Source organism: Aedes aegypti, chromosome 3 (genome assembly GCF_002204515.2).
Source record: "Aedes aegypti strain LVP_AGWG chromosome 3, AaegL5.0 Primary Assembly, whole genome shotgun sequence".
Classification (NCBI taxonomy): domain Eukaryota; kingdom Metazoa; phylum Arthropoda; class Insecta; order Diptera; family Culicidae; genus Aedes; species Aedes aegypti.
Window position 1 is genome coordinate 293,315,924 of NC_035109.1, and position 12,748 is coordinate 293,328,671.

General features: G+C 40.2%; 2 protein-coding genes across 2 annotated transcripts in view; both read right to left on the reverse strand.

Annotated features, from left to right (window-relative positions):
- Positions 1–12,748, reverse strand: part of LOC5577412 (protein stum) — a 218,157-nt gene that overhangs the window by 33,990 nt on the left and 171,419 nt on the right. Inside the window, exon 6 of the mRNA XM_021852101.1 lies at positions 1,379–1,718. Coding sequence (XP_021707793.1) covers positions 1,379–1,718 — 340 coding nt within the window. The remainder of the gene's footprint in view (positions 1–1,378; positions 1,719–12,748) is intronic.
- On the reverse strand, positions 4,448–5,243 carry LOC110678768. Its single transcript, XM_021852105.1, has 2 exons — positions 4,898–5,243; positions 4,448–4,840 (listed from the first exon to the last, which is right to left on the reverse strand). Exons 1-2 carry the CDS (start codon positions 5,102–5,104, stop codon positions 4,529–4,531), a joined length of 519 nt encoding a protein of 172 aa, XP_021707797.1. The 5' UTR covers positions 5,105–5,243; the 3' UTR covers positions 4,448–4,528.

A 12,748-nucleotide genomic window follows, 5' to 3' on the forward strand; every position in this document is an offset into this window, starting at 1 on the left:
ACTATTGGAGGGATTCATTAGGAAGTCCGTAAGAATAACTAAATGGACTCCTGAAGAAATATTTGAAGTAACCTATGAAGGATTTTGTTGGAAAAATACCTTCTAAAATACCTTTCTAGAGAAAATCATGAAGCATGTATACTGAAACACGAGCAATAATACTTGTCGTAATGTTATGAGGAATTCAAAATTATTCTCAAAGAAATGTATGTAAGCTCTGAATATTTGCCAACAATTTTTCGAGAAACTAGGTAGGGTGATGTGCTAGTATCCATCGTATTAAGCTTTGATCAGTGAGAACCTGCAATTTTCCCAGTGAATGATGCTAATACAAACCGATGCCAAGCAATTCTGTTCCAAAACGGTTTTCGCATTACAATAAGATTTTGATAAATTTTGATCGTCTTTTTGGAAATAATGCAATGAAATTGCATTTTGCCGTATTCTCAATTCGTCATACCGTTTTCATTTCTGTCGCAATCAGTTTTCAGATTCGTCTCACAATTTGTGGCTCACTGGTCAAAATACAACATATCAACGCTATTACACATTTTTTTACTAAAATATATAGCTCTACGGGCATCTCCCTCCATTCCTTCAGCATGATGAAATATATAAATTTCCTTTAAAATTCATTGTTCGCCATGAAAATTCAGCTTAAATATATAAACACAATTCCTTTCGGCCGAACAATCATGACATTTGCTCGCAGTGCAGCGAAAACAACACAATCGAATGAATCGCTTTTATACGCCGAGCATCGCGCACACATTGATGCGCACAAGCTTTTGATCTCAGTACGACGGATTGAACTTTGTGTACATTCTCAATTATAGGCAGCCGTTGAAAAAATCTCGTTTATTAGAGAAGTTTTACGGCGTGTGATTAGAATGAAATCCTTCAGTGAAGAAGTACGAAGGTTTTCCATAGTGAAAATAAGTGCCAGGCGAAGTAAGTTGCACAGGGTGGCGGGAAGAAACTTGTATCATAAAGTGGTACGACTGGTGTCGATCGCTAACTATTTCTCTCAAATCCTGTTCGTCCATGCGATTTCGGTGAAAAATTGCAAAGTGGATACTTGAACTAAAGTTTTTTTTTTAGTGAAATACAGTAGTTTTATGGTATTTTTGGTGTACAAGTGTACGAACCATAACAGCTTTTACAAAATTACACTTGGAAAAATAATCTATGTTGCAGGTAAGTTTGAATATCCGCCGTACTGGAGCATTTTAAGTTTGATACGACGAATAATAGCGCTTACGACGAAGTAGAATGCAACCCTATAGCAAAAGAAATCAAACGAAATGTTTCGACTCAAAAGATAAATTTAGATGGACGTTTCCCTAATAAACATATCATAGAGGCTCACGATACTCACCACCAACTCACGGGATTTGTTCCGGCGGCAGCTGGCACAGCAACTCAGCGACTGCCAGCAGGATTTCTTCGGAGTGGCCGCCGGGGGTTGCGCTTCCGCCGGGGACGTTTTCGACCGCCGACAGCTACGGCAGCAGTTCAACCGTTGCCAACAGGATGGTCGGGGCTTGGCGTCCACTTTCGGTTTCGGATGGGAATTGTTGGCGCCGCCTTTCTTGCTCCGGCACCGGCCACAGCAGGAACTACAGCTGAAGCAGCGCTTAAACGGAAGGCACGTCTTGGTCCAGCATGGCCCACAGCAGGTACAACATTTCGATTTTCCAGTCTCGTTAAATTCGTCACTGTTTGGTGCAGAGCGGGGAGGCAAGAGAAACAGAGGGGATAGGAAATTGAAAATCTATTTTATGGTCATTAGCAGCTTAGTAGGCTAGGATTGGGCGAGGCATCGCTTTCGCAAATCCAGTTGAAAGTAAAACTACCATGCGTCTCCATTATGGGCAGGGGTGACTGAGCTGTCTTGATTCCTGCCAGCTTGTCAGCTTGTATGGCAATTCAATTGCTTAATTTGTCCCAGAATTCAAACTTCATGTGTATAACAATACTTATCAACGAAGTTAATAATACCTTCGATGCTCAAAAGTATTTTTTTAATGTTTGGAAAAGTATTGTAATTTTTCATATAAGAAAAACGAAGAATGTTGTATCAATGTTGCATGTTGCAATTATGTTGAAAAAATCGATGTGATCTAAATTTTATCGTTCAATTTCAATAAAATTACGTCTGGAACAAAATTCAAAGCTCTATTTTGCATGCTTGGTGGATTAAATCACAAAAAAGTTTGATAAATCATACTTTAAATCTTATAAAAATCAATAAAACCAGTGTTTTATACAACTTTGGCGACCTGTAGCTGAAAATTGTGACGTGCCGGTACATTTATAAGAACGGCATCAGATTCAGCGCCCCTGAATCTACTAGAGACACATGATTTGATTCTTGAGGGTTAAGACACGCAGAAATGTCATTTTAGTTAGGGCGATTCAAATTTGAAAAATGTTTGAAAATTCAATCTCTCATATGCTCCTTACCATCCTTACCATAAAATTAGTGTTCTGTTAAATTTTCAGCTCTCTAGGTCGTGATTTGAAGGTGGCCCAAAGAAAATGTAGGTTCATATGGAAATTACTATGGAGAAATTTTGAGATATGTTCCAAATACGCTAGTACTGTAATGTAAGTAGAAACTTATTATCCCATATTAAAAACTCATTCTTCAAACCTTAATGAAGGATGTTGCTGAAGAAACAAATCCCTTTTGAGCTAATTTTGTTTAGGATTTTTGTACATGTTTGCAAGGCTATAATCCCATATTTAGCTAAATAATAGCAAACAAACTCATAAATATTTCTTCTGCTATCCGTCGGATTGTATTTCTCTCTTCAGCAAATTTCTTTATTATGGTTTGAGGAATGAGTTTTTACTATGGGACAATAACATACATTACAGTTCTAGTGTGTTTGGAACATATCTCAAAATTTCTCCATAGTAATTTCCATATAAACCACCACTTTAAATCATCACTTAGAAAGCTAACGTTTTCACAGAACACTATTTTTATGGTAAGGATGGTGAGGAACATATGGGAGATTGGATTCTCAAACATTATTAAATATTGAACCGCGCTACTGTGACATCCATTTAGATGTTTTAATCCCGGGGCTCTTAAAGTTAATCGTGTATTTTAGTTTTACCAAATACGAATGACAGTGTTGTCGTACACAAAACATCTAGATAAAAGTAATGAATGTAATGCTTGAAATTATACTAACAAAAGAACAAAAATATGGAGAAAAACTGTTTTTGATTAATTCGAAAAACGGAGGTGGGATCAAGTGTACCCAGTCTCCTCTGATATTTGATAGTCCTCCATTTGAAACTGCAGAATAGCTAACGATATGGTGCATGATGACACGAGTCAGTTATCGCCGTCGATCTTCCAATTTCTTGTGGCGAAATTATTTTGCCAAGTTTCGCAATGACATAGTTGTCACGCTATCCGATGGGGACGTATCCTTCTGCAGCTGTTAACAATTTGTCTGCGTCAGAGTATTGGTGTCCTTTCACTTCCCGTCGGGAAGTGCGTGATAAATTCCTTGCATTTCCTTGGGTTTTCTTGTGGAGTTCAGTTATGTTGGTAGAATATACAACAATTTGGTATATAGATCCATATACGCTGACGACGTATGACCTAACAGGACAAAGGAAATGAACTCGTAACCGTTGGCGATTTATTTCCACGTTTCCTAATGACACTTTTGCATGCAGTTGGCCCAAGGTGGTCGAAAGTTTTCTTATGCAGCTGATACTTGAGGCAGGTACCAATTGCAAGTGGAGACCGTCTTGTTTGGAAATATTTTTATGCACGTTTGCCCTCCTTCTTCACATTCGTACCTTTATGATACTTTAAATTCAATCTGGGCTTAAGTGGCACTTGGGAAGAAACTTGATAAAACGTCGTCAGGAAAAACACGTAGGCTACTCCTCTAGAAGTTCTCAAGGTATTCCTTCTAAAATCAACTCAGGGATTTATTAGGAGATTTTCTGGGAATCTTTCTTAAAGTTTTCATTGAGTATTCCCTAACAATTTCTACAGAGTTTAATAATTTACAAATTATTCCTTGCCTTACCTATAATATCTCTCGTAAAACCTTCAGAAACTCTCAAAGAGATTTATCGAAGAACTTCGAGACGTATTTTTAATATTTTTTGGTCATTTTCTAAGCATTTCTCTAAGAAACTCTTTAGCGATTCATGAGAAATTCTCTGAGATAACCTTAAAAGCAACGTTGAAGGTGTCTGGGTTCGATCCAGGTCGGTCCAGGATCTTTTCGTAATGAAAATTTCCTTGACTTGCCTGGGCATAGAGTATCACAGTACCTGCCACACGATATACGAATGCGAAAATGGCAACTTTGGCAAAGAAAGTTTTCAGTTAATAACTGTGGAATTGGTCATAAGAACACTAATCTGAGAAGCACTAATGCCATAAAGAATAAATAGTTGAGCTAGGTTGTTGTGCTGAATAGTTATCTTATTTATAGGCCTAAACTAATCTAAATGGGTCAAACAGGCTAAATTGCTTACAGGTCGTTCACTTCGAACAAACCAATATTACTAGATTCAAAATTATTAAGATCATAAACGTGACTATCAAAGCAATCAGTAATGTCTTGTAACATATTATGGTCTTTAAATTTGAAATTAGCTGCTTCTCTTCTTTGTCCGGATCGTATGTTGAATCAATTTCGCCAACTTGTCTAGGGTTTTGATGAGCCTCCAGTAGCTGTACTTTTGATTTCACATCCTCGAGTTCCACCATAAGATTCATCACATAATCCAACAATTCTTCAACATCCAGTTGTTGAAGGTACGCTTTGGTTAGCTGACCGTCACTACTTCTAGGCTGTAATACGTATTCCGTGATATTTTTCTACCTGAGAAATCGACATTTCCGTCTTACCCGCGGAAGTTTCCTCCGGTAGCGAGATTTGTGTGCAACGTCCAACAGGAACTTGGCGGTCACTTTCGGGTTCATAGACCAAGCTCTCACATCGGTACACGACTCATAGGACTTCAACTGACAATCGCTACGTTTTCTGTCCGGTATGGTGGGTTCCTCGTTACGGAAAGGGAAATTTAGAATCTCTCTCTGGGTGGAAAACGCCATTACCTCTACGAAGGATTTAGTTTAATCGAGTCTAAACCTGAGATTTAAACATGTAGTTACTAATGCATCTTTCACAACTTATCAATTTCAACGATATGGATGATTTGGATTGCTTTGTTGTTAAATAATTTAATAATAATTACATAATTAAGCCTGGTTTGCTACTGACAAGAATAGGAATCGCCTATCTCGATGCGTGGAAAATTTCTTCCCAGAAATGGTTCACAAAATCACATTTTTCTGATCGCAGTATGCAAATGAGAAGAAATATCAATTCAAATTGGGCTCTCCGTAGGAAATTTCTTGACCCATTCAGTCAAGAATTTTGTTTACTTTTCTTGAGCAAAACCGCATACTTAGCTTAAAGCTAAATTGCATGCAAATTGAGTCAACATTTCGGTGGGGTAAGTGTACCAACTAAGGAAAACCGGTCAAAAATCATGAAATATCTTATTTCAACGTATCAGTCGATAGATAGAGACTTTTTTCATTATTCAAATGAACGAAAATTGCACATGATTAGTGCAGTGATCCTTCGGTAGTGTCGCTTGACCCTGCGGGGGTAGGCAGAAGAAGCCGGATCTATCGTATTACGCGTCTCTATTTGGCCAAACTTTTTTTTTTCTGTTGTGTTGTTGCGAAACGATCATAATTGATTTCAGTGTTTTATTTCTATATTGCCGTGAATCGCAAGTCAGTCCCATCTGCATTTTCTTAAAAATTGAGTTGATATCAGTTTTCAACATGTCTATCCTTTATTTATGATAGTTCGGACGAGTAATGGGGAGACTTACGGCTTCGGCACCATTCGACTATTATCGGCAACCAAATTTCAAACGCCAAATTCACAGTATTATTCTATCAAAACACGTTAATGAAAACATTCAGATGATTCTTTGTTCTGTCCGCTTCCCACTGACGAGATTTCCGAGACAGAACAAACAATACCGCCAGAGATGTCATCAATTCAAATGAACACGCCTCAAAATGCGACTGATTTGGAGCTGCCGAAGTGATTCACCAGCAGTTCTTATGGGAAAGTTGCCGAACAGAATGAGGCTGCCTACAATAGTCACACTGACAAGAGATGTTCGCAGCGTTGTAAAAACGTTTCCAAAAGCATTTTGACAAGTCTGTCGGTGTGAATCGATAGAGGATTGAGCAACGCATAAATGTAAACAGACAAACACGCAATTTATTTGCTGATGTCCGAGAATATTACAAAAGAAGCGCGGCATCGGCTTAGACTGCCGAGAATACGTAAGTTCCCCTAGCAAAACTCCTGTTTGCATCAACCTTTAACAGTGTAGCTCAAAACTAAAAGTAAAGCATTTTACTGGAATTATTTAATAATTAGTAGATCGGTTTAATATAATTTTACCATTCACACAAATAGTTTTCTTTATCCTCTTCCAACTCCGAGCAATAAATTTGGCTATATTTCGCTTAGAACCTTTAGGCAACCTTGATCATGATTGCCAAGTACCCTTTTTATAATTTGTGTTAACGCATTTGCAACCCAGTTAGACAAGATTGGAACGTCAAACGAAAACTACAAAACTTACAAATCGTTGATAAGAATAATTATTTTAATTAAGTATTAAATTCACTCAAATAATGAAAATATAATCTAGTGAGCTTGGAACGCTTCTAATTCTTTTTTCTTTTTATTATCTATCATCTCCGATGTCACTTCGCAGCAGTTCACTCATTTGTTGAGCGCAGTGGTGCTATCAATGATCTTTTAGCTAGACTAACGAGACAACACATTTTGTTCGGTAAAATTAAGAAAAAACATTGCCTTCCCGGTTCGCGTTTTAGAAAAAAACAAAAAACGAAAATTCAAAGATCGACATTCGCCTCTCTCTACCATGAAATTGGTAGCCGCCACAAGCGGACGCTTTGAATAATGATGAATGATCCTAGTAATTGGGCGATAAAACATTAAATGAATTCCTGTTTTTATTTTATAATACAAAAGAGCATGTTCTTGCAACTACTTTAGCATTTTTCATAGCTCAAATAACGGCTATGATTTATTTAAACTTCAATTTGAAAAATGGTTCCGAATATGAACCTTGACACTAGTGATCATGTTTGACGTTTACTTTGTCAACCAAAATACCACAGGGGTTTTGGTTTTAACACTGTGGTTGTTCCTATCTGACGAAAAAAAAACACGGAAACAAAATTTGAGTTTAAACCAAAAGATGTGACAAAATCTCAGAAATAGTAAAATATGTTTTTGTTCTTAAACCGGCGCAAATGATTTAAAAATTTAGTAAACATGTGTTTCTGGCCTAATCTTAAGCGTTTGGTATTAACATTGGAACAGCACACTTAAACGGTTTCGCCGAGAACCCAACAGCTGATATCTCGGTAATGATTTGACGATTCTCGGTAAAACTTTTACCGAGATCTCGGTAAACGTTTACTGAATCTCTGTAATGTTCGCCGAGATCTCGGCAAAAAATTCGGATTGCCGAAATCTCGGTAAAATAAGTACCGAGATTCGGCGTTCAAAATTATCGAATTCTCAGCTGTTGGGTTCTCAGCGAAAAATTTTACTGAGGTCGGTGAAATAATTTAAGTGTTTTACAGAACCGTCTCGCCATGGAAGTCACCAGAAAAATTGCTTTACTTCTTTTATTTCACTGGACAAAAAATATAAACAAGCTGCCTCCATAGTATCGCCATAATTGGGTCATCATAATTGTTTGTACCGGTTATCGCCAAGTGGTGCGGTACGGGTGTCCTTTAGCAAACTGCATATGCGTGATGTATTGTTTGGTAATGTTCGTTTTTCGGAGAGTACTGAACGAATGGTCTAATTATCATCAGGAACAAATAGTTTTATCAATCCTGTGAAAATTAGCCGTTGTATTCTAATGAAACAATAACATAAATCTCTTTTTTCCACTATTGCCATTATTGGTACTATAGCGATAATAGGAACTTCTACCCTAATGCTTTAAATTGTCGAATTTAGCTGATCCTTTTATACACCCTACTCTACTAATACAATTTCCCAATCCCGTGTGGTCTATTAAGATAGTTTGGGTTCCCTGTATCTTAAGTAGATGTTGAACTAACATTCCTTCCCTTCCTCATCGATTTCAAGGACGTGGCCAGGTGTAGGAACGTTCGGATATTGCGAAGTATCGATATTTGAATCGATACTTACTTCATATTTGGCTTTATATCAAATATCTTGATAAAGCCTCGCCAACTATATTTCGCCAATTTACTCGGTTCATGGCCGCTTCTCTCCATCCTCGACTGTGACCCACGCTCTCCAGGTCCTGGTGCACCTGGTCAATCCACCTAGCTCGCTGCGCCCACGCCTTCTTGTTCCGACCGGATTTGTAGCGAACACCATTTTTACAGGGTCGTTGTTCGGCATTCTTGCAACATGCCCTGCCCAGCGTATCCTTCCAGCTTTAGTTACCTTCACGATACTGGGTTCGCCGTAGAGTTGAGCGACAATTCTTTGCACTCTAAATTTTACCGGTATTTTGATCGATATGGACATAAATATCTTCTTTTGATACATTATATAACAATTTGTAGTGTCTGGTCCGCTGGATGTGATACACCATGCGACTGTTGTAAAGTTTCCAAAAACCCGCATTTGCCCAGTGGTCCAGGAAAGGAGCAACCGCGTTTGATGAAACATCGCAATGTTAGCTCCCATAAGAATGAAGTAAAAAGGGAGCAAAACCGCGGTTGTTCCTTTCCTCCGAGAAACGCCGCGTGCCCTTTTGATCAAATGCGTATTAGGTATTGTTACAAAGTTACAATTATTGTTACAAAGCTATAATTAGCAATGAACGATAAGAATAAGCAATGATAAATTGTAAACTAGCAACATAATATCAATCGATATTCCTACAAAAAATGTAAATAATAGAGTGGTTCAAAAAATTGTTTTTGCTCCACACCGTTCTTCTTCTTCTTTCTGGCGTTACGTCCCAACTGGGACAAAGCCTGCTTCTCAGTAGTATTCTTATGAGCACTTCCACAGTTATTAACTGAGAGCTTTCTTTGCCGATTGACCATTTGTGGCAGGTACAAAGATACTCTATGCCCTGGGAATCGAGAAAATTTCCTTTACGAAAAGATCCTCGACCAGCGGGATTCGAACCCACGACCCTCAGCGTGGTCATGCTCATTCGGTTTTAGACCAAATTCTGAGTGTCCTCCCAAAATTTGAGCTCATTTGGATGAAAACTGAGACTGCACAAGTCCTTTAAAGTTTATATGGGAATTACTATGAGAAAAGCAACCAATTCATTCAATCGGTAATAGTGTTTGCCCATATGTTCTTGGAGATTAGAGCTACGTTGATACTGCGAGATACATTCATCAGCTACCACTTTTCCGAAGGCCGCTTTCAAATCGGACGTCTCAGTAATTAGTTATTGATTTATATCCAGTCACAAATTCTTCAGCAGTGCTCATTTAATTTCTGAACAGGCAACATTGGTGCACCTGGCGCGAAAGATAGCACGCACAAATCATGGATACTATGTTTTACTGCATATATCCAGTGATGCCTGCAGAACAGCCTATTAATTATAGCCAAAGTTTTACAACTCAAAAATCAATAACTAATTACCGAGACGTCCGTTTTAAAAACGGTCTTCGGCAAAATTGTAGCTGATTATTGTATCTCACAGAATCAACATAAGTCTAATCCCCAAGAGCACATGGGCAAACACTATGACCGATTGATTGAATTGCTTGCTTTTCCCATAGTAATTCCCATACAAACTTTAAAAGGCTTGAAATATATGATTTTTCGCTCAACTAGACAGAGGATTCCCGATCACGGTGAATTTTCAATAGGCTCTCAAGTAATTGAGGAGGTTGATGAGATGAAATGACGTTTGGCCCAACTCTGACATGGCGTGGACACGTTGAGAAGTTAAGACGTCATATTAGTTCCTTTTGCGGAGTCTTATGGAAGATTGCAAAGTTTGTACCAATGAAACAGCTAAACACATCATCATGCTTCTATCCAGTCGAAATTGTGTTACTTGGTATTGATTTGGGGTACAGCTCCAAAGGCTGTAATCAAACCTCTGCATGTCACCCAAAACCGATGCCTCAGGATCGTGTATGACAAACATCGATTGTTTTCAACAAAATTACTGTATGAACAAGCTGAACAATCAACACTCCCAATCCTAGCATTATGTGAACTACAATCCTTAGTATATATGCAAAACCTCATCAAGAATCCAACAGCACACCATAACTTTGATCTACAATGACCAGACCATTTGCATAACACTCGTCATCAGGCTCATCTGGCTGGAACAAGCAGGAATACTGAAAACGGTAAAAAGGCTTTCGACTATAGAGGGAAAATTTCGTACAATACACAGAAAAAAAATCCGTTCTCGTATCCGTGAACAGCAGACGTGAACTCGTCAACAACATAAATACACCGTGAACTAGATCATGTTTATGTGACCATTTGTGGTAGTTCATGGTGTATTTTTGACATTTCACGTTTTTCTGAATTCTTTTTTGAGCGTGTAGTTTACCAGATACTGTGAAATCCGAACATAGTATTTTCAAATTCAAAAAGGTAGTTAGATGTCACAGTTAGTGGCGCGGTAAATGGATAAGCATGGCGTACCATTGGTACCTCGCGTACCTGCAGGAATAAAATAGACCCCTTTGTGCGGTCCTTAGCCTCTTGCCCAGCAACTCCTATCCCTACCTCCTCGTGGTACTGGCCGGGGTACGAGTAACTTAGGGGAAGATCGGGTAACCAACCCCCAGTGGGAACTTTGGTCGTATGCTGACAGGGAAGGGGGGGGGGGGTTTGCTTTTGCTTTTGCCTTTGCAAACCTGGAGCGTCTGTACTCCATGTTAGGAGCGGCTCACAACAGCGTCTGTTCCCCATGTCAGGGGCGGCTGATCATCGTCCGAGTGCCAGAGAAGGACTCAAAGCTAAACTGCGCACTATGGCCCTCCGAACATTTAGGGGGAATGGTCCTCCGGAAATCTAGGGGGTTGGTGTCAGGCTCTGCAAGCCAACCGTAAAAACACATCAGCACAGGAACGTCAACGAGAGAATACGGACCGGAACAATAGGCAAAGACCACAGCGACGAAAAAGGACTAGCGATTGGAAACTCGGTACGTGGAACTGCAAATCTCTCAACTTCATTGGAAGTACTCGCATACTCTCCGATGTACTGAAGACCCGCGGTTTCGACATTGTAGCGTTGCAGGAGGTGTGCTGGACAGGAGCATTGGTGCGAACGTTTAGAGGTAATCATACCATCTACCAGAGCTGCGGCAACACACGTGAGCTGGGAACAGCTTTCATAGTGATGGGTGATATGCAAAGGCGCGTGATCGGGTGGTGGCCGATCAATGAACGAATGTGCAAGTTAAGAATCAAAGGCCGATTCTTTAACTTCAGCATAATCAACGTGCATAGCCCACACTCCGGAAGCACTGATGATGACAAGGACGCATTTTACTCGCAGCTCGAACACGAGTATGACCGCTGCCCAAGCCACGACGTCAAGATCATCATAGGAGATTTGAACGCTCAGGTTGGCCAGGAGGAGGAGTTCAGACCGACGATTGGAAAGTTCAGCGCCCACCGGCTGACGAACGAGAACGGCCTACGACTGATAGATTTTGCCGCCTCCAAGAATATGGCCATTCGTAGCACCTATTTCCAGCACAGCCTCCCGTATCGGTACACCTGGAGATCACCTCAGCAGACAGAATCGCAAATCGACCACGTTTTGATCGATGGACGGCACTTCTCCGACATAACCGACGTCAGAACCTATCGTGGCGCTAACATTGACTCCGACCACTACCTGGTGATAGTGAAACTGCGCCCAAAACTATCCGTCATCAATGATGTACGGTACCGACGCCCGCCTTGGTACAATCTCGAGCGGCTGAAACAACCGGATGTCGCCAATGCGTACGCGCAGCATCTTGAGGCAGCGTTGCCGGATGAGGGCGAGCTCGATAGGGCCCCTCTTGAGGACTGCTGGAGGACAGTCAAAGCAGCCATTAACGACGCTGCCGAAAGCATTGTCGGATATGTGGAACGGAGCTCAAGAAACGATTGGTTCGACGAGGAGTGCCAGGAGGTTTTAGAGGAGAAGAATGCAGCGCGGGCTGCAATGCTGCAGCATGGTACGCGGCAAAACGTGGAACGATACAGACTGAAGCGGAAACAGCAAACCCGCCTATTCCGGGACAAAAAGCGCCGCCTGGAAGAGGTGGAATGCCAAGAGATGGAGTGGCTGTACCGTTCTCAAGAAACGCGGAAGTTCTATCAGAAGCTCAACCAGTGATGCATTTGAACGCGTTCAGTTCGCGTTCCAGTTCAATTTTTTGAACGCAGCGATCAAGTAGGCTTGAACATTGAGCAGTTCAAAAATATGAACCCGTGCGAGCCAAAAAATGAACCCAATTGACATTGACTGATACACGACAAAAATCAATGTCAAAGTTATGTTTAGATATTCCAAACAGCAACAACAGCATGATTTTTATGTTCATGAAAATTTAAGACGATCAATTCATTCAATTTTCACGTAAGACCTCCGATCGTAATTGTGAACTGAACGGGCCGTTCTTGAGCAGCGGCTGGCTC

What these genes read in the sequence shown, in the direction of transcription:
- LOC110678768 (XM_021852105.1), bottom strand. Translation starts at nt 5,104, where the DNA reads ATGGCGTTTTCCACCCAGAGAGAGATTCTAAATTTCCCTTTCCGTAAC. An exon ending in ACCGGAGGAAACTTCCGCGG is followed by an intron (nt 4,841 to 4,897) that starts GTAAGACGGAAA and finishes TACGTATTACAG; the next exon opens with CCTAGAAGTAGTGACGGTCA.